This window comes from Ranitomeya variabilis, chromosome 5 (genome assembly GCF_051348905.1).
Source record: "Ranitomeya variabilis isolate aRanVar5 chromosome 5, aRanVar5.hap1, whole genome shotgun sequence".
Classification (NCBI taxonomy): domain Eukaryota; kingdom Metazoa; phylum Chordata; class Amphibia; order Anura; family Dendrobatidae; genus Ranitomeya; species Ranitomeya variabilis.
In genome coordinates this window covers 3,487,662-3,511,032 of record NC_135236.1, presented here as the reverse complement: position 1 = coordinate 3,511,032, position 23,371 = coordinate 3,487,662, and the positions used below count along the sequence as shown (strand labels likewise).

Genomic DNA, 23,371 nt, shown 5'->3' with positions numbered 1-23,371 from the left:
GGGATATGGGCTGCGGATATGTAACATGCCTGAAAGGAGGGATACGGGCTGCGGATATATAACACGCATGAAAAGAGGGATATGGGCTGTGGATATGTAACACGCCTGAGAAGAGGGATACGGGCTGCAGATATGTAACACGCATGAGAAGAGGGATACGGGCGGCTAATATGTAACACGCCTGAGAAGAGGGATACGGGCTGCGGATATGTAACACGCCTGAGAAGAGGGATACGGGCTGCGGATATGTAACACGCATGAGAAGAGGGATACGGGCTGCAGATATGTAACACGCCTGAGAAGAGGGATATGGGCTGCGGATATGTAACCCGCATGAGAAGAGGGATACGGGCTGCAGATATGTAACACACATGAGAAGAGGGATATGGGCTGCTAATATGTAACACGCCTGAGAAGAGGGATATGGGCTGCGGATATGTAACACGCCTGAGAAGAGGGATACGGTCTGCGGATATGTAACACGCCTGAGAAGAGGGATATGGGCTGCGGATATGTAACACGCATGAGAAAAGGGAAACGGGCTGCGGATATGTAACACGCATGAGAAGAGGGATACGGGCTGCGGATGTGTAACACGCATGAGAAGAGGGATACGGGCTGCGGATATGTAACACGCCTGAGAAGAGGAATACGGGCTGCAGATATGTAACACACCTGAGAAGAGGGATACGGGCTGCGGATATGTAACACACCTGAGAAGAGGGATACGGGCTGCAGATATGTAACACGCCTGAGAAGAGGGATATGGGCTGCTAATATGTAACACGCCTGAGAAGAGGGATACGGGCTGCAGATATGTAACAAGCATGAGAAGAGGGATACGGGCTGCGGATATGTAACACGCCTGAGAAGAGGGATACGGGCTGCAGATATGTAACACGCCTGAGAAGAGGGATACGGGCTGCAGATATGTAACACGCCTGAGAAGAGGGATATGGGCTGCGGATATGTAACACGCCTGAGAAGAGGGATACGGGCTGCGGATATGTGACAAGCATGAGAAGAGGGATACGGGCTGCGGATATGTAACACGCATGAGAAGAGGGATACGGGCTGCGGATATGTAACATGCCTGAGAAGAGGGATACGGGCTGCGGATATGTGACAAGCATGAGAAGAGGGATACGGGCTGCGGATATGTAACACGCATGAGAAGAGGGATACGGGCTGCGGATATGTAACACGCCTGAGAAGAGGGATATGGGCTGCTAATATGTAACACGCCTGAGAAGAGGGATACGGGCTGCGGATATGTAACACGCATGAGAAGAGGGATACGGGCTGCCGATATGTAACACGCATGAGAAGAGGGATACGGGCTGCGGATATGTAACACGCCTGAGAAGAGGGATATGGGCTGCTAATATGTAACACGCCTGAGAAGAGGGATACGGGCTGCGGATATGTAACACGCCTGAGAAGAGGGATACGGGCTGCAGATATGTAACACGCCTGAGAAGAGGGATACGGGCTGCAGATATGTAACACGCCTGAGAAGAGGGATATGGGCTGCGGATATGTAACACGCATGAGAAGAGGGATACGGGCTGCAGATATGTAACACGCATGAGAAGAGGGATACGGGCTGCAGATATGTAACACGCCTGAGAAGAGGGATACGGGCTGCGGATATGTAACACACCTGAGAAGAGGGATACGGGCTGCGGATATGTAACACGCCTGAGAAGAGGGATATGGGCTGCTAATATGTAACACGCCTGAGAAGAGGGATACGGGCTGCGGATATGTAACACGCCTGAGAAGAGGGATACGGGCTGCAGATATGTAACACGCCTGAGAAGAGGGATACGGGCTGCGGATATGTAACACGCATGAGAAGAGGGATATGGGCTGCGGATATGTAACACGCATGAGAAGAGGGATACGGGCTGCAGATATGTAACACGCCTGAGAAGAGGGATACGGGCTGCGGATATGTAACACGCCTGAGAAGAGGGATATGGGCTGCGGATATGTAACACGCATGAGAAGAGGGATACGGGCTGCAGATATGTAACACGCCTGAGAAGAGGGATACGGGCTGCGGATATGTAACACGCCTGAGAAGAGGGATATGGGCTGCGAATATGTAACACGCCTGAGAAAAGGGATACGGACTGCAGATATGTAACACACCTGACAAGAGGGATACGGGCTGCGGATATGTAACACACATGAGAAGAGGGATACGGGCTGCTAATATGTAACACGCCTGAGAAGAGGGATATGGTGTTGTGAATTTGCTTTTTGCTCCCTCTAGTGGTTACTAGTTTTTTGACTCTGGTTTTTCTGTCATTCCTTTTATCCGCACCTGGGTCGTTAGTTAGGGGTGTTGCTATATAAGCTCCCTGGACCTTCAGTTCTATGCCTGGCAACGTAGTTATCAGAGCTAGTCTGCTGTGCTCTTGTCTACTGATCCTGGTTCCAGTTATATCAGCTAAGTCTGCCTTTTGCTTTTTGCTATTTGTTTTGGTTTTGTATTTTTGTCCAGCTTGTTCCTAATCTATATCCTGACCTTTGCTGGAAGCTCTAGGGGGGCTGGTGTTCTCCCCCCGGACCGTTAGACGGTTCGGGGGTTCTTGAATTTCCAGTGTGGATTTTGATAGGGTTTTTGTTGACCATATAAGTTACCTTTCTTTATTCTGCTATTAGTAAGCGGGCCTCTCTGTGCTAAACCTGGTTCATTTCTGTGTTTGTCATTTCCTCTTACCTCACCGTCATTATTTGTGGGGGGCTTCTATCCAGCTTTGGGGTCCCCTTCTCTGGAGGCAAGTAAGGTCTTTGTTTTCCTCTACTAGGGGTATCTAGATTCTCCGGCTGGCGCGTGTCATCTAGAATCAACGTAGGAATGATCCCCGGCTACTTCTAGTGTTGGCGTTAGGAGTAGATATATGGTCAACCCAGTTACCACTGCCCTATGAGCTGGATTTTTGTATTCTGCAGACTTCCACGTTCCTCTGAGACCCTCGCCATTGGGGTCATAACATATGGGCTGCGGATATGTAACACGCATGAGAAGAGGGATACGGGCTGCAGATATGTAACACGCATGAGAAGAGGAATACGGGCTGCGGATATGTAACACGCATGAGAAGAGGGATACGGGCTGCGGATATGTAACATGCATGAAAAGAGGGATACGGGCTGCGGATATGTAACACGCCTGAGAAGAGGGATACGGGCTGCGGATATGTAACACGCATGAGAAGAGGGATACGGGCTGCGGATATGTAATACGCATGAAAAGAGGGATACGGGCTGCAGATATGTAACACGCATGAGAAGAGGGATACGGGCTGCGGATATGTAATACGCATGAAAAGAGGGATACGGGCTGCAGATATGTAACACGCCTGAGAAGAGGGATACGGGCTGCGGATATGTAACACGCATGAGAAGAGGGATATGGGCTGCGGATATGTAACACGCCTGAAAGGAGGGATACGGGCTGCGGATATATAACACGCATGAAAAGAGGGATATGGGCTGTGGATATGTAACACGCCTGAGAAGAGGGATACAGGCTGCAGATATGTAACACACATGAGAAGAGGGATACGGGCTGCTAATATGTAACACGCCTGAGAAGAGGGATATGGGCTGCGGATATGTAACACGCACGAGAAGAGGGATACGGGCTGCAGATATGTAACACGCATGAGAAGAGGGATACGGGCTGCGGATATGTAACACACATGAGAAGAGGGATACGGGCTGCGGATATGTAACACACATGAGAAGAGGGATACGGGCTGCTAATATGTAACACGCCTGAGAAGAGGGATATGGGCTGCGGATATGTAACACGCACGAGAAGAGGGATACGGGCTGCAGATATGTAACACGCATGAGAAGAGGGATACGGGCTGCGGATATGTAACACACATGAGAAGAGGGATACGGGCTGCGGATAAGTAACACGCATGAAAAGAGGGATACGGGCTGCGGATATGTAACACGCATGAGAAGAGGGATACGGGCTGCGGATATGTAATACGCATGAAAAGAGGGATGCGGGCTGCAGATATGTAACACGCATGAGAAGAGGGATACGGGCTGCGGATATGTAACACGCATGAGAAGAGGGATACGGGCTGCAGATATGTAACACGCATGAGAAGAGGGATACGGGCTGCAGATATGTAACACGCATGAGAAGAGGGATACGGGCTGCGGATATGTAACACGCATGAGAAGAGGGATACGGGCTGCGGATATGTAACACACATGAGAAGAGGGATATGGGCTGCGGATATGTAACACGCATGAGAAGAGGGATATGGGCTGCGGATATGTAACACGCCTGAAAGGAGGGATACGGGTTGCGGATATATAACACGCATGAAAAGAGGGATATGGGCTGTGGATATGTAACACGCCTGAGAAGAGGGATACAGGCTGCAGATATGTAACACGCCTGAAAGGAGCGATACGGGCTGCTAATATGTAACACACATGAAAAGAGGGATACGGGCTGCGGATATGTAACACGCATGAGAAGAGGGATATGAGCTGCGGATATGTAACATGCCTGAAAGGAGGGATACGGGCTGCGGATATGTAACACGCATTAAAGGAGGGATACGGGCTGCGGATATGTAACACGCCTGAGAAGAGGGATACGGGCTGCAGATATGTAACACGCCTGAGAAGAGGGATACGGGCTGCAGATATGTAACACGCATGAGAAGAGGGATACGGGCTGCGGATATGTAACACGCATGAGAAGAGGGATACAGGCTGCAGATATGCAACACGCCTGAGAAGAGGGATACGGGCTGCGGATATGTAACACGCCTGAGAAGAGGGATACGGGCTGCGGATATGTAACCCGCCTGAAAGGAGGGATATAGGCTGCGGATATGTAACACGCATGAAAAGAGGGATACGGGCTGCAGATATGTAACACACCTGACAAGAGGGATACAGGCTGCAGATATGTAACCCGCCTGAAAGGAGGGATACAGGCTGCGGATATGTAACACGCCTGAGAAGAGGGATACGGGCTGCAGATATGTAACACGCCTGAGAAGAGGGATACGGGCTGCAGATATGAAACACACCTGACAAGAGGGATACGGGCTGCAGATATGTAACACGCCTGAGAAGAGGGATACGGGCTGCGGATATGTAACACGCCTGAGAAGAGGGATATGGGCTGCTAATATGTAACACGCCTGAGAAGAGGGATACGGGCTGCGGATATGTAACACGCATGAGAAAAGGGAAACGGGCTGCGGATATGTAACACGCATGAGAAGAGGGATACGGGCTGCGGATATGTAACACGCCTGAGAAGAGGGATACGGGCTGCGGATATGTAACACACCTGAGAAGAGGGATACGGGCTGCAGATATGTAACACGCCTGAGAAGAGGGATATGGGCTGCTAATATGTAACACGCCTGAGAAGAGGGATACGGGCTGCAGATATGTAACAAGCATGAGAAGAGGGATACGGGCTGCGGATATGTAACACGCCTGAGAAGATGGATACGGGCTGCGGATATGTAACAAGCATGAGAAGAGGGATACGGGCTGCAGATATGTAACACGCATGAGAAGAGGGATACGGGCTGCGGATATGTAACACGCCTGAGAAGAGGGATACGGGCTGCTAATATGTAACACGCCTGAGAAGAGGGATACGGGCTGCGGATATGTAACACGCATGAGAAGAGGGATACGGGCTGCAGATATGTAACACGCCTGAGAAGAGGGATACGGGCTGCAGATATGTAACACGCCTGAGAAGAGGGATATGGGCTGCGGATATGTAACCCGCATGAGAAGAGGGATACGGGCTGCCGATATGTAACACGCCTGAGAAGAGGGATATGGGCTGCTAATATGTAACACGCCTGAGAAGAGGGATACGGGCTGCGGATATGTAACACGCCTGAGAAGAGGGATACGGGCTGCAGATATGTAACACGCCTGAGAAGAGGGATACGGGCTGCAGATATGTAACACGCCTGAGAAGAGGGATATGGGCTGCGGATATGTAACACGCATGAGAAGAGGGATACGGGCTGCAGATATGTAACACGCATGAGAAGAAGGATACGGGCTGCAGATATGTAACACGCCTGAGAAGAGGGATATGGGCTGCGGATATGTAACACGCCTGAGAAGAGGGATACGGGCTGCGGATATGTAACACACCTGAGAAGAGGGATACGGGCTGCGGATATGTAACACGCCTGAGAAGAGGGATATGGCCTGCGGATATGTAACACGCCTGAGAAGAGGGATACGGGCTGCAGATATGTAACACGCCTGAGAAGAGGGATACGGGCTGCAGATATGTAACACGCCTGAGAAGAGGGATATGGGCTGCGGATATGTAACACGCATGAGAAGAGGGATACGGGCTGCAGATATGTAACACGCATGAGAAGAGGGATACGGGCTGCAGATATGTAACACGCCTGAGAAGAGGGATATGGGCTGCGGATATGTAACAAGCCTGAGAAGAGGGATACGGGCTGCGGATATGTAACACCCCTGAGAAGAGGGATACGGGCTGCGGATATGTAACACGCCTGAGAAGAGGGATATGGCCTGCGGATATGTAACACGCCTGAGAAGAGGGATACGGGCTGCAGATATGTAACACGCCTGAGAAGAGGGATACGGGCTGCAGATATGTAACACGCCTGAGAAGAGGGATATGGGCTGCGGATATGTAACACGCATGAGAAGAGGGATACGGGCTGCGGATATGTGACAAGCATGAGAAGAGGGATACGGGCTGCGGATATGTAACACGCCTGAGAAGAGGGATACGGGCTGCGGATATGTAACACACCTGAGAAGAGGGATACGGGCTGCGGATATGTAACACGCCTGAGAAGAGGGATATGGGCTGCTAATATGTAACACGCCTGAGAAGAGGGATACGGGCTGCGGATATGTAACACGCCTGAGAAGAGGGATACGGGCTGCAGATATGTAACACGCCTGAGAAGAGGGATACGGGCTGCGGATATGTAACACGCATGAGAAGAGGGATACGGGCTGCGGATATGTAACACGCCTGAGAAGAGGGATATGGCCTGCGGATATGTAACACGCCTGAGAAGAGGGATACGGGCTGCAGATATGTAACACGCCTGAGAAGAGGGATACGGGCTGCAGATATGTAACACGCCTGAGAAGAGGGATACGGGCTGCGGATATGTAACACGCCTGAGAAGAGGGATACGGGCTGCGGATATGTAACACGCCTGAGAAGAGGGATATGGCCTGCGGATATGTAACACGCCTGAGAAGAGGGATACGGGCTGCAGATATGTAACACGCCTGAGAAGAGGGATACGGGCTGCAGATATGTAACACGCCTGAGAAGAGGGATATGGGCTGCGGATATGTAACACGCATGAGAAGAGGGATACGGGCTGCAGATATGTAACACGCCTGAGAAGAGGGATACGGGCTGCGGATATGTAACACACCTGAGAAGAGGGATACGGGCTGCGGATATGTAACACGCCTGAGAAGAGGGATATGGGCTGCTAATATGTAACACGCCTGAGAAGAGGGATACGGGCTGCGGATATGTAACACGCCTGAGAAGAGGGATACGGGCTGCAGATATGTAACACGCCTGAGAAGAGGGATATGGGCTGCAGATATGTAACACGCCTGAGAAGAGGGATACGGGCTGCGGATATGTAACACGCATGAGGGATACGGGCTGCGGATATGTAACACGCATGAGAAGAGGGATACGGGCTGCGGATATGTAACACGCCTGAGAAGAGGGATACGGGCTGCGGATATGTAACATGCCTGAGAAGAGGGATACGGGCTGCAGATATGTAACACGCATGAGAAGAGGGATACGGGCTGCAGATATGTAACCCGCATGAGAAGAGGGATACGGGCTGCAGATATGTAACACGCCTGAGAAGAGGGATATGGGCTGCAGATATGTAACACGCCTGAGAAGAGGGATATGGGCTGCAGATATGTAACCCGCATGAGAAGAGGGATACGGGCTGCAGATATGTAACCCGCATGAGAAGAGGGATACGGGCTGCGGATATGTAACACGCATTAAAGGAGGGATACGGGCTGCAGATATGTAACACGCATGAGAAGAGGGATACGGGCTGCAGATATGTAACACGCCTGAGAAGAGGGATACGGGCTGCAAATAAAAGCAGTGATGAGAGGGATACGGTGTGCTTTGTAAATGTCAGATGATAGGGATGAGGGATGTGAATATTTAATATCAGTGATGCAAGGGATACAGGGTGTGGATATGTAATATCAGTGATGAGAGGGATACAGGGTGTGGATATGTAATATCAGTGATGAGAGGGATAGAGGGTGTGGATATTTAATATCAGTGATGAGGGGGATACAGGGTGTGGATATTGTGATGCAGTGACCCCTGTAACAGGTAGGGGGCGCTGTATGGTCTCCCCAGTATGCGCACGGAGGCGTATTGAGGCCGTGAGAATCCATGGCAGCTGTATGCATGGATGCGATAGTGAGACAGTGTCCAGCATTGTGGTTAATGGGAGGTATGTGCCGCAGAGGAGAAGGTCTTCTGCGCTGTAAGCCTCCCTTGATATGGGGAGATGCTCCCTACAATGCAACCCGGAGTATTTGGTCTTTAGTGCACATGAGCACTAAGATGTTGTTTAGTGAATCTGGGTCCGGGTTGCGGGTAGCTATGAGAGATGGGAGGGTCTGGCTACCCACATCCCTCACCACTGGGTGAGGGTGCTCACTGTACCCCTTTTTCCTATTTGGCAGTGCAGGTGTGTTGAGGACCTGCAATGATGTCAGGATCACGTGACCAGCCCATGTGATCCATACCTCACCTGTGGGAGTGGTTACAGGTACATAATGTGACCAGGGTGTGGGTCACATGTTCTGGTAGGTTCCTGTATGCTCTGAGTGAGGGGACCTGAATGGTCCACGTGCAAGGTCCTGGTAGATACCTCGGTGTTAGGTGTGCTAAGCCCTGAAGAGCACGGGGTGGGACTTTGCTACTGGTGACCTGGGTATTGGACGGTCCCAGCCGGGGATGGACGTCCTGAATAGTACCCGGACTGGCCACCTGTGTGATCCCGAGTAACCTGGGTGTTGGGAGGTCCTGGGAGGAGGACTGGATCCCTGAACAGCACGAGGTGAGGACAGGGATCTGCAGAGCCAGAAACAGGACCCGTGTGGTACTGCCAGTGGAAAGCCTGCAGCACTGATAAGCAGGTAATACCAGACTGTGTGTTTGGCTCCAGAGCGAGCCTGAATATTGGACTCGACCAAGAGTGTATGGTCACAGTCCTGATGGAACAGAGTCACACTGTGAACATTGTTACTTTGTTTTGCAATGAAGATTGTTGCTTTGTGTTTTCTGCCACTGGGGTTTATGGAGTAATAAACCCAGTTGAACTTGTGGAAGAAAATACGGTCTTGTGTGTTAATACGCTGCCAAGCGAGTATTCCCCAAACCCGTAAGTAAGTGCAATCTTACAATATTTAATATCAGTGATGAGAGGGATAGAGGGTGAGGATATGTAATATCAGTGATGAGAGGGATACGGGGTGTGGATATGTAATATCAGTGATGAGAGGGATACAGGGTGAGGATATGTAATATCAGTGATGAGAGGGATAGAGGATGTGGATATGTAATATCAGTGATGAGAGGGATAGAGGATGTGGATATGTAATATCAGTGATGAGAGGGATAGGGGTGTGGATATGTAATATCAGTGATGAGAGGGATAGAGGGTGAGGATATGTAATATCAGTGATGAGAGGGATACGGGGTGTGGATATGTAATATCAGTGATGAGAGGGATAGGGGTGTGGATATGTAATATCAGTGATGAGAGGGATACAGGGTGAGGATATGTAATATCAGTGATGAGAGGGATACAGGGTGAGGATATGTAATATCAGTGATGAGAGGGATAGAGGGTGAGGATATATAATATCAGTGATGAGAGGGATACGGGGTGTGGATATGTAATATCAGTGATGAGAGGGATACAGGGTGAGGATATGTAATATCAGTGATGACAGGGATACGGGGTGTGGATATGTAATATCAGTGATGAGAGGGATACGGGGTGTGGATATATAATATCAGTGATGAGAGGGATACAGGGTGTGGATATGTAATATCAGTGATGAGAGGGATACAGGGTGAGGATATGTAATATCAGTGATGAGAGGGATACAGGGTGTGGATATGTAATATCAGTGATGAGAGGGATACAGAGTGTGGATATGTAATATCAGTGATGACAGGGATACGGGGTGTGGATATGTAATATCAGTGATGAGAGGGATACAGGGTGAGGATATGTAATATCAGTGATGAGAGGGATAGAGGGTATGGATATGTAATATCAGTGATGAGAGGGATACAGAGTGTGGATATGTAATATCAGTGATGAGAGGGATACGGGGTGTGGATATGTAATATCAGTGATGAGAGGGATACGGGGTGTGGATATGTAATATCAGTGATGAGAGGGATACGGGGTGTGGATATGTAATATCAGTGATGAGAGGGATACAGGGTGTGGATATGTAATATCAGTGATGAGAGAGATACGGGGTGAGGATATGTAATATCAGTGATGAGAGGGATACAGGGTGTGGATATGTAATATCAGTGATGAGAGGGATACAGGGTGAGGATATGTAATATCAGTGATGAGAGGGATACAGGGTGAGGATATGTAATATCAGTGATGAGAGGGATACAGGGTGAGGATATGTAATATCAGTGATGAGAGGGATACAGGGTGAGGATATGTAATATCAGTGATGAGAGGGATACAGGGTGTGGATATGTAATATCAGTGATGAGAGGGATACGGGGTGAGGATATGTAATATCAGTGATGAGAGGGATACGGGGTGAGGATATGTAATATCAGTGATGAGAGGGATACGGGGTGTGGATATGTAATATCAGTGATGAGAGGGATACGGGGTGTGGATATGTAATATCAGTGATGAGAGGGATACAGGGTGTGGATATGTAATATCAGTGATGAGAGGGATACAGGGTGAACATATGTAATATCAGTGATGAGAGGGATACAGGGTGTGGATATGTAATATCAGTGATGAGAGGGATACAGGGTGTGGATATGTAATATCAGTGATGAGAGGGATACAGGGTGAGGATATTTAATATCAGTGATGAGGGGGATACAGGGTGAGGATATGTAATATCAGTGATGAGAGGGATACAGGGTGTGGATATGTAATATCAGTGATGAGAGGGATACGGGGTGTGGATATGTAATATCAGTGATGAGAGGGATACAGGGTGAGGATATGTAATATCAGTGATGAGAGGTATACGGGGTGTGGATATGTAATATCAGTGATGAGAGGGATACAGGGTGAGGATATGTAATATCAGTGATGAGAGGGATACGGGGTGTGGATATGTAATATCAGTGATGAGAGGGATACAGGGTGTGGATATGTAATATCAGTGAGGAGAGGGATACAGGGTGAGGATATGTAATATCAGTGATGAGAGGGATACGGGGTGTGGATATGTAATATCAGTGATGAGAGGGATACGGGGTGTGGATATGTAATATCAGTGATGAGAGGGATACGGGGTGTGGATATGTAATATCAGTGATGAGAGGGATACGGGGTGTGGATATGTAATATCAGTGATGAGAGGGATAGGGGTGTGGATATGTAATATCAGTGATGAGAGGGATAGAGGGTGTGGATATGTAATATCAGTGATGAGAGGGATAGAGGGTGAGTATATTTAATATTAGTGATGAGAAAATAAGGAATAAATATGAGACGGCAGCTAAATAGGATGAGGAGGTTTTTAGAAGAGGAGATGTATGTATAGAAGAATATGACCAGTCGGATGATGAGGGTTATGGTGGGAGGAAGGATATCTTGGAGGACATGGCAATTTCAGGAGTAGTGGGAAGGTGGAGGTTATAATAGGAGGAGTCATGAGGAAGGATGTGATAAGTGGAGGTACAGAAGGATGGAGCGGTTATAGGATGAGATGTATGGACGCCGTACAGATGGCACAGGCAGGTGATGGAGCAGGCTGATGTGCAGTAATAGGAGGAGCTGTAAGATCCAACATATCTCAGGGTAATGACAGGAGATGGCACAGAGATGGCACACAGAGGCGATCAGGAAGGGGTTAACCTCCGGCAGATGTGCGCAGAAGAAGGAGCTGCTCCTAATACCTGGGAATAACAGACACCGAGGCAGACATCCTACATTCCCTGTGCTTAATATTCCCCCAGCATCTCTGCTGGAAGGGAGGGGACGCTACAGAGACGGAAAAAGAGAGAGAGAGAGACCACCTACCACACATAGACAGACAGACTGCAGCCGAGCCTTACTCTTCATTATAGACTGCAGGTGAGAGGGACAGACAGACACAGGAGGACAACACACTGCTCAAGATGAAGACGAGAGTGAGGAGGAGGATGAGAGGAGGAGGCAAGAGGTGCCCCCTCCTGCTCCCATCTACTGTACCCCCCACCACGACACACCAAGGACCCCTCCTGCTCCCATCTACTGTACACCCCACCACCGACACACCAAGGACCCCTCCTGCTCCCATCTACTGTACCCCCACCACCGACACACCGAGGACCCTTCCTGCTCCCATCTACTGTACCCCCACCACCTACACACCAAGGACCCCTCCTGCTCCCATCTACTGTACCCCCACCACCGACACACCGAGGACCCTTCCTGCTCCCATCTACTGTACCCCCCACCACGACACACCAAGGACCCCTCCTGCTCCCATTTACTGTACCCCCACCACCTACACACCAAGGACCCCTCCTGCTCCCATCTACTGTACCCCCACCACCTACACACCAAAGACCCCTCCTGCTCCCATCTACTGTACCCCCCACTACCGACACACCAAGGACTCCTCTTGCTCCCATCTACTGTACCCCCACCACCGACACACCGAGGACCCCTCCTGCTCCCATCTACTGTACCCCCACCACCGACACATCGAGGACCCCTCCTGCTCCCATCTACTGTACCCCCACCACCGACACATCGAGGACCCCTCCTGCTCCTATCTACTGTACCCGCACCACCGACACACCGAGGACCCCTCCTGCTCCTATCTACTGTACCCCCACCACCAACACATCGAGGACCCCTCCTGCTCCCATCTACTGTACCCCCACCACCGACACATCGAGGACCCCTCCTGCTCCTATCTACTGTACCCGCACCACCTACACACAGAGGACCCCTCCTGCTCCCATCTACTGTACCCCTCACCACCGACACACCGAGGACCCCTCCTGCTCCCATCTACTGTACCCCCCACTGACACACCGAGGACCCCTCCTGCTCCCATCTACTGTACCCCCACCACCAACACACCGAGGACCCCTCCTGCTCCCATCTACTGTACCACCCCACCACCGACACACCGAGGACCCCTCCTGCTCCCATCTACTGTATCCCTCACCACCGACACACCGAGGACCCCTCCTGCTCCCATTTACTGTACCCCCACCACCTACACACCAAGGACCCCTCCTGCTCCCATCTACTGTACCCCCACCACCTACACACCAAAGACCCCTCCTGCTCCCATCTACTGTACCCCCCACTACCGACACACCAAGGACTCCTCTTGCTCCCATCTACTGTACCCCCACCACCGACACACCGAGGACCCCTCCTGCTCCCATCTACTGTACCCCCACCACCGACACATCGAGGACCCCTCCTGCTCTTATCTACTGTACCCGCACCACCTACACACAGAGGACCCCTCCTGCTCCCATCTACTGTACCCCTCACCACCGACACACCGAGGACCCCTCCTGCTCCCATCTACTGTACCCCCACCACCTACACACTGAGGACCCCTCCTGCTCCCATCTACTGTACCCCCCACTGACACACCGAGGACCCCTCCTGCTCCCATCTACTGTACCCCCACCACCAACACACCGAGGACCCCTCCTGCTCCCATCTACTGTACCACCCCACCACCGACACACCGAGGACCCCTCCTGCTCCCATCTACTGTATCCCTCACCACCGACACACCGAGGACCCCTCCTGCTCCCATCTACTGTACCCCCCACCACCCTCACACCAAAGACCCCCCTTCTGCTGCCACCTACTGTATCCTTCACCACCCAGCCCCAACACACAGAGGACCCCTCCTGCTCCCATCTACTGTACCCCCACCACCCAGCTCCGACACACAAAGGACCCCTCCTGCTCCCACATACTGTACCCCCACCACCCAGCTCCGACACACCAAGGACCCCTCCTGCTCCCACATACTGTACCCCCACCACCAACACACCAAGGACAAAAACTGCTCCCATCTACTGTACCCCCACCGACAGACCGAGGACCCCTCCTGCTCCCATCTACTGTACCCTCGACTGACACACCGAGGACCTCTCCTGCTCCCATCTACTGTACCCCCACCACCTACACACCAAAGACCCCTCCTGCTCCCATCTACTGTACCCCCCACCACCGACACACCGATGACCCCTCCTGCTCTCATCTACTGTACCCACCACCACCCAGCTGAGACACACCAAGAACCCCTCCTGCTCCTGTCACGATAATGTGAATATGCCATGTTTGAATATCTACCTACCAGTTTCATGGCTTTTCAGACACACGCTGTGGGCATGTCTGACCCCCCTCTTCCTACTCTGCTTGTGTGTTAATTCTAGGCCAGATGAAGAGACCTGTGTAGTCTCGAAAGCTTGCAATTTGTTACCATCTTTTCAGTTAGCCATTAAAAGGTATCAACCACTGAGGACTCTCAATTCTAAATATTTTTCAATTCTAGGCCACTCATTCTTCCCTCCTCAGGCCACTCATTCTTCCCTCCTCCCATAAGAATTATTATGGTTGTACGCTGCAGGCAGACAAGTCTCCCTAAAACTACTCATTCCCTCCTCCAGTATAATACAAGCTAAAACTGGTATAGCCACTTCCAAACTGAGCTTCTATTGTTCTATTAAAGTGATATATAGGGGCTCCGATCCGGGAATTATATTTTCCGGATGTCCATCGAAAGATCTATCACTCACTGAAACCGCTAGCAGCTAAACACAACAAGTGCAAAGAGTGGATTTCTTCGTAAGCGGGTCATGTAATTACTCCAAGTTTAAACTTAAAAGACTCCCCATGATGTGGGGCACATTCTGATCATCGTGTCCTCCTTATACAAGGTTTCTACAGCGAGATATGTGGAAAAGATAGTTTTTTCATAATTCAAAGGGGGGCTCTGGTTTTAGGCTAGGGAATAACTGTGTGAAGGAGGAATCTTCAGTGTCTTTTGTCCGGGGTCTAGCTACTATACAGAGGGGTGCTATGCATCTGGATATATGCTAGCCCTTCCCCCCCCCAGCACACGGCCAGCCATGATGATGCAATGACATAACGACCTGTAAGTGTTCTTTTCAATTTTAGTCCCTTTTTATTTGTAATTGTATTGTACGTATACTTGTCTCCTTTATAATATCTTTTAATACTTTGTAAACACTGCCTATGTTTTTTGGAGTAAAATATAAAACAACTAGCTTGTCTCTCCCTGCTCTATAAGGAACTGTCACGTCCTCTGAGGTGAATTATGCTACTGATTTGGGTTGGCTCTGGACCCGTTAATACTTGGAAAATCGTAGTTGGTGGCAGCAGAATTTGTCCTGTGCAATTGGAAGTCGTGTAGCGACAGCGGCATTGATAATTATTGTTCCGCGCCTGAGTGGGAGTAGTTATATCATCCTCGCTGCAGCGGGCTCAATAGCCTGTACATAGCCAGCAGCCTTTCAAGTGACTAATTACCCTAGGTGCAGTACCCTGATGACCTGAGGGTAAGGGGGGGGGGGGCACCAGAGAGCTGCAAGTTCCAAACCGGAACTGGGAAGTGGGATATTGATAAATCCCCTTCAGAAGGGACCAGGGGCAACCAGACAACCCCGGTTCGTGACAAATTGGTGTGAGTGGTGAGGGTGATAAAGGTATTTTCCCCGTGAACCTTGACAGATTGGTGGGATCCCTGACGTATCCGGTGGGATTAGTAACATATTGGTGGCAGCGCGGTGGGATTCCTGACAGCTCCCATCTACTGCACCCACCACCCAGCTCAGCCCTCCTCTTAATCGCCCCTCCTCCGTTCACCCTCCTCTCCATCGCCCCCTCCTTCGTTTGCCCTCCTCTCCCTTACCTGCTCACTTTCTCTGCACGGTCATGCATCCTGGAGGACCCAGCATCAAGTGATCGGTAAATATTCAGAATATTCCATACACAGGATGTGATCTATTTCTACAGTCACAATTAACTTTTACACTTCACCACCAAACATGTAAGTGACATCAGTCACCAAGCAACATGTCATGGAGTTTCCACAGGGACCCACCCTAATACTATAACTTACACTCACAGTTCCCAGGGAAGTCATAGCTGTGGTGCCCACTTTAACCCTCATTTCTCAGGACTCCATAGACTTTAAGATCATTGGACAAGTACTATTAATATAACAATCAATATCAGCAATAAAAAATGATCAAAGGGAATGTGTCAGTAGGGTCTTCCTCCTGCGTCATGTACGTAGTCACACAGGTCATAGGAAGCTCTATTTAATGACACCTTGATATCTGTGATCCGATGGCTTATTCCAGAGAAATCTAATTTTTCTTACATGTAAATGAGCTGTTCAGGACTATAGGTGGGGCATAGATCTCCCTTAGACTTCGCTTCCAGAGCACATTGTAAATGACAATTACACAGTACTGAATATTTTCTCCTTAAAAACATGTCAGCAGTTCTCATAGCTCTGGTACATTGCACTGGCTCCTGTGAGATGGAAGCTGAAGCTGAAAGGAGCCTGTAATGGGTCAGTGATAAGCACACACAGCTCTGCTGTACTGTACTGGCTCCTGTGAGATGGAAGCTGAAGCTGAGAGGAGACTAATGGGTCAGTGATCATCACACACAGCTATGCTGTAGTGTACTGGCTCCTGTGAGATGGAAGCTGAAGCTGAGAGGAGACTGTAATGGGTCAGAGATAATCGCACACAGCTCTGCTGTACTGTACTGGCTCCTGTGAGATGGAAGCTGAAGCTGAGAGGAGCCTGTAATGGGTCAGTGATAATCACACACAGCTCTGCTGTACTGTACTGGCTCCTGTGAGCAGGAAGCTGAAGCTGAGAGGAGCCTGTAATGGGTCAGAGATAATCACACACAGCTCTGCTGTACTGTACTGGCTCCTGTGAGATGGAAGCTGAAGCTGAGAGGAGACTGTAAAGTGTCAGTGATAATCACACAAAGCTCTGCTGTACTATACTGGCTCCTGTAGGCAGGAAGCTGAGGCTGAGAGGAGCCTGTAACGGGTCAGTGATAATCACACACAGCTCTGGCATATTGCACTGGCTCCTGTGAGCAGGAAGCTGAAGCTGAAAGGAGCCTGTAATGGGTCAGTGATAATCACACACAGCTCTGCTGTACTGTACTGGCTCCTGTGAGATGGAAGCTGAAGCTGAGAGGAGACTGTAAAGTGTCAGTGATAATCACACAAAGCTCTGCTGTACTGTACTGGCTCCTGTAGGCAGGAAGCTGAGGCTGAGAGGAGCCTGTAACGGGTCAGTGATAATCACACACAGCTCTGGCATATTGCACTGGCTCCTGTGAGCAGGAAGCTGAAGCTGAAAGGAGCCTGTAATGGGTCAGTGATAATCACACACAGCTCTGCTGTACTGTACTGGCTCCTGTGAGATGGAAGCTGAAGCTGAGAGGAGCCTGTAAAGAATCAGTGATAATCACACACAGCTCTGCTGTACTGTACTGGCTCCTGTGAGATGGAAGCTGAAGCTGAAAGGAGCCTGTAAGGGGTCAGTGATAATCACACACAGCTATGCTGTACTGTACTGGCTCCTGTGAGATGGAAGCTGAAGCTGAGAGGAGCCTGTAAAGGATCAGTGATAATAACACACAGCTCTGCTGTACTGTACTGGCTCCTGTGAGCAGGAAGCTGAAGCTGAGAGGAGCCTGTAATGTGTCAGAGATAATCACACACAGCTCTGCTGTACTGTACTGGCTCCTGTGAGATGGAAGCTGAAGCTGAGAGGAGCCTGTAATGTGTCAGAGATAATCACACACAGCTCTGCTGTACTGTATTAGCTCCTGTGAGATGGAAGCTGAAGCTGAGAGGAGACTGTAAAGTGTCAGTGATAATCACACACAGCTCTGCTGTACTGTACTGGCTCCTGTGAGATGGAAGCTGAAGCTGAAAGGAGCCTGTAAGGGGTCAGTGATAATCACACACACCTCTGCTGTACTGTACTGGCTCCTGTGAGATGGAAGCTGAAGCTGAGAGGAGACTGTAATGGGTCAGTGATAATCACACACAGCTATGCTGTACTGTACTGGCTCCTGTGAGATGGAAGCTGAAGCTGAGAGGAGCCTGTAAAGGATCAGTGATAATCACACACAGCTCTGCTGTACTGTACTGGCTCCTGTGAGCAGGAAGCTGAAGCTGAGAGGAGCCTGTAATGTGTCAGAGATAATCACACACCTCTGCTGTACTGTACTGGCTCCTGTGAGCAGGAAGCTGAAGCTGAGAGGAGCCTGTAATGTGTCAGAGATAATCACACACCTCTGCTGTACTGTACTGGCTCCTGTGAGATGGAAGCTGAAGCTGAGAGGAGCCTGTAATGGGTCAGTGATAATCACACACAGCTCTGCTGTGCTGTATTGGCTCCTGTAGGCAGGAAGCTGAAGCTGAGAGGAGCCTGTAATGTGTCAGAGATAATCACACACAGCTCTGCTGTACTGTATTAGCTCCTGTGAGATGGAAGCTGAAGCTGAGAGGAGACTGTAATGGGTCAGTGATAATCACACACAGCTATGCTGTACTGTACTGGCTCCTGTGAGATGGAAGCTGAAGCTGAGAGGAGCCTGAAAAGGATCAGTGATAATCACACACAGCTCTGCTGTACTGTACTGGCTCCTGTGAGATGGAAGCTGAAGCTGAAAGGAGCCTGTAATGGGTCAGTGATAATCACACACAGCTATGCTGTACTGTACTGGCTCCTGTGAGATGGAAGCTGAAGCTGAAAGGAGCCTGTAATGGGTCAGTGATAATCACACACAGCTCTGCTGTACTGTACTGGCTCCTGTGAGATGGAAGCTGAAGCTGAGAGGAGCCTGTAAAGGATCAGTGATAATCACACACAGCTCTGCTGTACTGTACTGGCTCCTGTGAGATGGAAGCTGAAGCTGAGAGGAGACTGTAAAGTGTCAGTGATAATCACACACAGCTCTGCTGTACTGTACTGGCTCCTGTAGGCAGGAAGCTGAGGCTGAGAGGAGCCTGTAACAGGTCAGTGATAATCACACACAGCTCTGGCATATTGCACTGGCTCCTGTGAGCAGGAAGCTGAAGCTGAAAGGAGCCTGTAATGGGTCAGTGATAATCACACACAGCTCTGCTGTACTGTACTGGCTCCTGTGAGATGGAAGCTGAAGCTGAGAGGAGCCTGTAAAGAATCAGTGATAATCACACACAGCTCTGCTGTACTGTACTGGCTCCTGTGAGATGGAAGCTGAAGCTGAGAGGAGCCTGTAAAGGATCAGTGATAATCACACACAGCTCTGCTGTACTGTACTGGCTCCTGTGAGCAGGAAGCTGAAGCTGAGAGGAGCCTGTAATGGGTCAGAGATAATCACACACAGCTCTGCTGTACTGTACTGGCTCCTGTGAGCAGGAAGCTGAAGCTGAGAGGAGCCTGTAATGTGTCAGTGATAATCACACACAGCTCTGCTGTACTGTACTAGCTCCTGTGAGATGGAAGCTGAAGCTGAGAGGAGACTGTAAAGTGTCAGTGATAATCACACACAGCTCTGCTGTACTGTACTGGCTCCTGTGAGATGGAAGCTGAAGCTGAGAGGAGCCTGTAATGGGTCAGTGATAATCACACACTGCTCTGCTGTACTGTACTGGCTCCTGTGAGCAGGAAGCTGAAGCTAAGAGGAGCCTGTAATGTGTCAGTGATAATCACACACAGCTCTGCTGTACTGTACTGGCTCATGTGAGATGGAAGCTGAAGCTGAGAGGAGCCTGTAATGGGTCAGTGATAATCACACACAGCTCTGCTGTACTGTACTGGCTCCTGTGAGATGGAAGCTGAAGCTGAGAGGAGCCTGTAAAGAATCAGTGATAATCACACACAGCTCTGCTGTACTGTACTGGCTCCTGTGAGATGGAAGCTGAAGCTGAAAGGAGCCTGTAAGGGGTCAGTGATAATCACACACAGCTATGCTGTACTGTACTGGCTCCTATGAGATGGAAGCTGAAGCTGAGAGGAGCCTGTAAAGGATCAGTGATAATCACACACAGCTCTGCTGTACTGTACTGGCTCCTGTGAGCAGGAAGCTGAAGCTGAGAGGAGCCTGTAATGGGTCAGAGATAATCACACACAGCTCTGCTGTACTGTACTGGCTCCTGTGAGCAGGAAGCTGAAGCTGAGAGGAGCCTGTAATGTGTCAGTGATAATCACACACAGCTCTGCTGTACTGTACTAGCTCCTGTGAGATGGAAGCTGAAGCTGAGAGGAGACTGTAAAGTGTCAGTGATAATCACACACAGCTCTGCTGTACTGTACTGGCTCCTGTGAGATGGAAGCTGAAGCTGAGAGGAGCCTGTAATGGGTCAGTGATAATCACACACTGCTCTGCTGTACTGTACTGGCTCCTGTGAGCAGGAAGCTGAAGCTGAGAGGAGCCTGTAATGTGTCAGTGATAATCACACACAGCTCTGCTGTACTGTACTGGCTCCTGTGAGATGGAAGCTGAAGCTGAGATGAGCCTGTAATGTGTCAGAGATAATCACACACAGCTCTGCTGTACTGTATTAGCTCCTGTGAGATGGAAGCTGAAGCTGAGAGGAGACTGTAAAGTGTCAGTGATAATCACACACAGCTATGGCATATTGCACTGGCTCCTGTGAGCAGGAAGCTGAAGCTGAAAGGAGCCTGTAATGGGTCAGTGATAATCACACACAGCTCTGCTGTACTGTACTGGCTCCTGTGAGATGGAAGCTGAAGCTGAGAGGAGCCTGTAAAGGATCAGTGATAATCACACACAGCTCTGCTGTACTGTACTGGCTCCTGTGAGATGGAAGCTGAAGCTGAAAGGAGCCTGTAAGGGGTCAGTGATAATCACACACACCTCTGCTGTACTGTACTGGCTCCTGTGAGATGGAAGCTGAAGCTGAGAGGAGACTGTAATGGGTCAGTGATAATCACACACAGCTATGCTGTACTGTACTGGCTCCTGTGAGATGGAAGCTGAAGCTGAGAGGAGCCTGTAAAGGATCAGTGATAATCACACACAGCTCTGCTGTACTGTACTGGCTCCTGTGAGCAGGAAGCTGAAGCTGAGAGGAGCCTGTAATGTGTCAGAGATAATCACACACCTCTGCTGTACTGTACTGGCTCCTGTGAGATGGAAGCTGAAGCTGAGAGGAGCCTGTAATGGGTCAGTGATAATCACACACAGCTCTGCTGTACTGTATTGGCTCCTGTAGGCAGGAAGCTGAAGCTGAGAGGAGCCTGTAATGTGTCAGAGATAATCACACACAGCTCTGCTGTACTGTATTAGCTCCTGTGAGATGGAAGCTGAAGCTGAGAGGAGACTGTAATGGGTCAGTGATAATCACACACAGCTATGCTGTACTGCACTGGCTCCTGTGAGATGGAAGCTGAAGCTGAGAGGAGCCTGTAAAGGATCAGTGATAATCACACACAGCTCTGCTGTACTGTACTGGCTCCTGTGAGATGGAAGCTGAAGCTGAAAGGAGCCTGTAATGGGTCAGTGATAATCACACACAGCTATGCTGTACTGTACTGGCTCCTGTGAGATGGAAGCTGAAGCTGAAAGGAGCCTGTAATGGGTCAGTGATAATCACACACAGCTCTGCTGTACTGTACTGGCTCCTGTGAGATGGAAGCTGAAGCTGAGAGGAGCCTGTAAAGGATCAGTGATAATCACACACAGCTCTGCTGTACTGTACTGGCTCCTGTGAGCAGGAAGCTGAAGATGAGAGGAGCCTGTAATGGGTCAGTGATAATCACACACAGCTCTGCTGTACTGTACTGGCTCCTGTGAGCAGGAAGCTGAAGATGAGAGGAGCCTGTAAAGGATCAGTGATAATCACACACAGCTCTGCTGTACTATACTGGCTCCTGTGAGATGGAAGCTGAAGCTGAGAGGAGACTGTAAAGTGTCAGTGATAATCACACACAGCTATGCTGTACTGTACTGGCTCCTGTGAGCAGGAAGCTTAAGCTGAGAGGAGCCTGTAATGTGTCAGTGATATTCACACACAGCCCTGCTGTACTGTACTGGCTCCTGTGAGATGGAAGCTGAAGCTGAGAGGAGCCTGTAATGGGTCAGCGATCATCACACACAGCTCTGTCATATTGCACTGGCTCCTGTGAGCAGGAAGCTGAAAGGAGCCTGTAATGTGTCAGAGATACTCACACACAGCTCTGCTGTACTGTACTGGCTCCTGTAGGCAGGAAGCTGAAGCTGAGAGGAGCCTGTAATGTGTCAGTGATAATCACACACAGCTATGCTGTACTGTACTGGCTCCTGTAGGCAGGAAGCTGAAGCTGAGAGGAGCCTGTAATGTGTCAGAGATAATCACACACAGCTCTGCTGTACTGTACTGGCTCCTGTGAGCAGGAAGCTGAAGATGAGAGGAGCCTGTAAAGGATCAGTGATAATCACACACAGCTCTGCTGTACTATACTGGCTCCTGTGATATGGAAGCTGAAGCTGAGAGGAGCCTGTAATGGGTCAGTGATCATCACACACAGCTCTGGCATATTGCACTGGCTCCTGTGAGCAGGAAGCTGAAGCTGAAAGGAGCCTGTAATGGGTCAGTGATAATCACACACAGCTCTGCTGTACTGTACTGGCTCCTGTGAGATGGAAGCTGAAGCTGAGAGGAGCCTGTAATGGGTCAGAGATAATCACACACAGCTCTGCTGTACTGTACTGGTTCCTGTGAGATGGAAGCTGAAGCTGAGAGGAGCCTGTAATGTGTCAGTGATAATCACACACAGCTCTGCTGTACTGTACTAGCTCCTTTGAGATGGAAGCTGAAGCTGAGAGGAGACTGTAAAGTGTCAGTGATAATCACACACAGCTCTGCTGTACTGTACTGGCTCCTGTGAGATGGAAGCTGAAGCTGAGAGGAGACTGTAAAGTGTCAGTGATAATCACACACAGCTCTGCTGTACTGTACTGGCTCCTGTAGGCAGGAAGCTGAAGCTGAGAGGAGCCTGTAAAGG

General features: G+C 50.0%; 1 protein-coding gene across 6 annotated transcripts in view; it reads right to left on the bottom strand.

Moving 5' to 3' along the window:
• Window positions 1–23,371, bottom strand: part of DLG4 (discs large MAGUK scaffold protein 4) — a 393,288-nt gene that overhangs the window by 267,997 nt on the left and 101,920 nt on the right. Inside the window, exon 1 of one of the 6 annotated variants that reach the window (XM_077261460.1) lies at window positions 12,363–12,474. The exons of 4 other annotated variants lie outside the window; for them this stretch is intronic. In XM_077261460.1, the coding sequence (XP_077117575.1) occupies window positions 12,363–12,404 (42 nt within the window). In that variant the 5' untranslated portion in view covers window positions 12,405–12,474. Of the gene's footprint in view, window positions 1–12,362; window positions 12,475–23,371 lie in introns of those variants that run through there. One more of the 6 variants, XM_077261459.1, reaches the window with a different exon arrangement.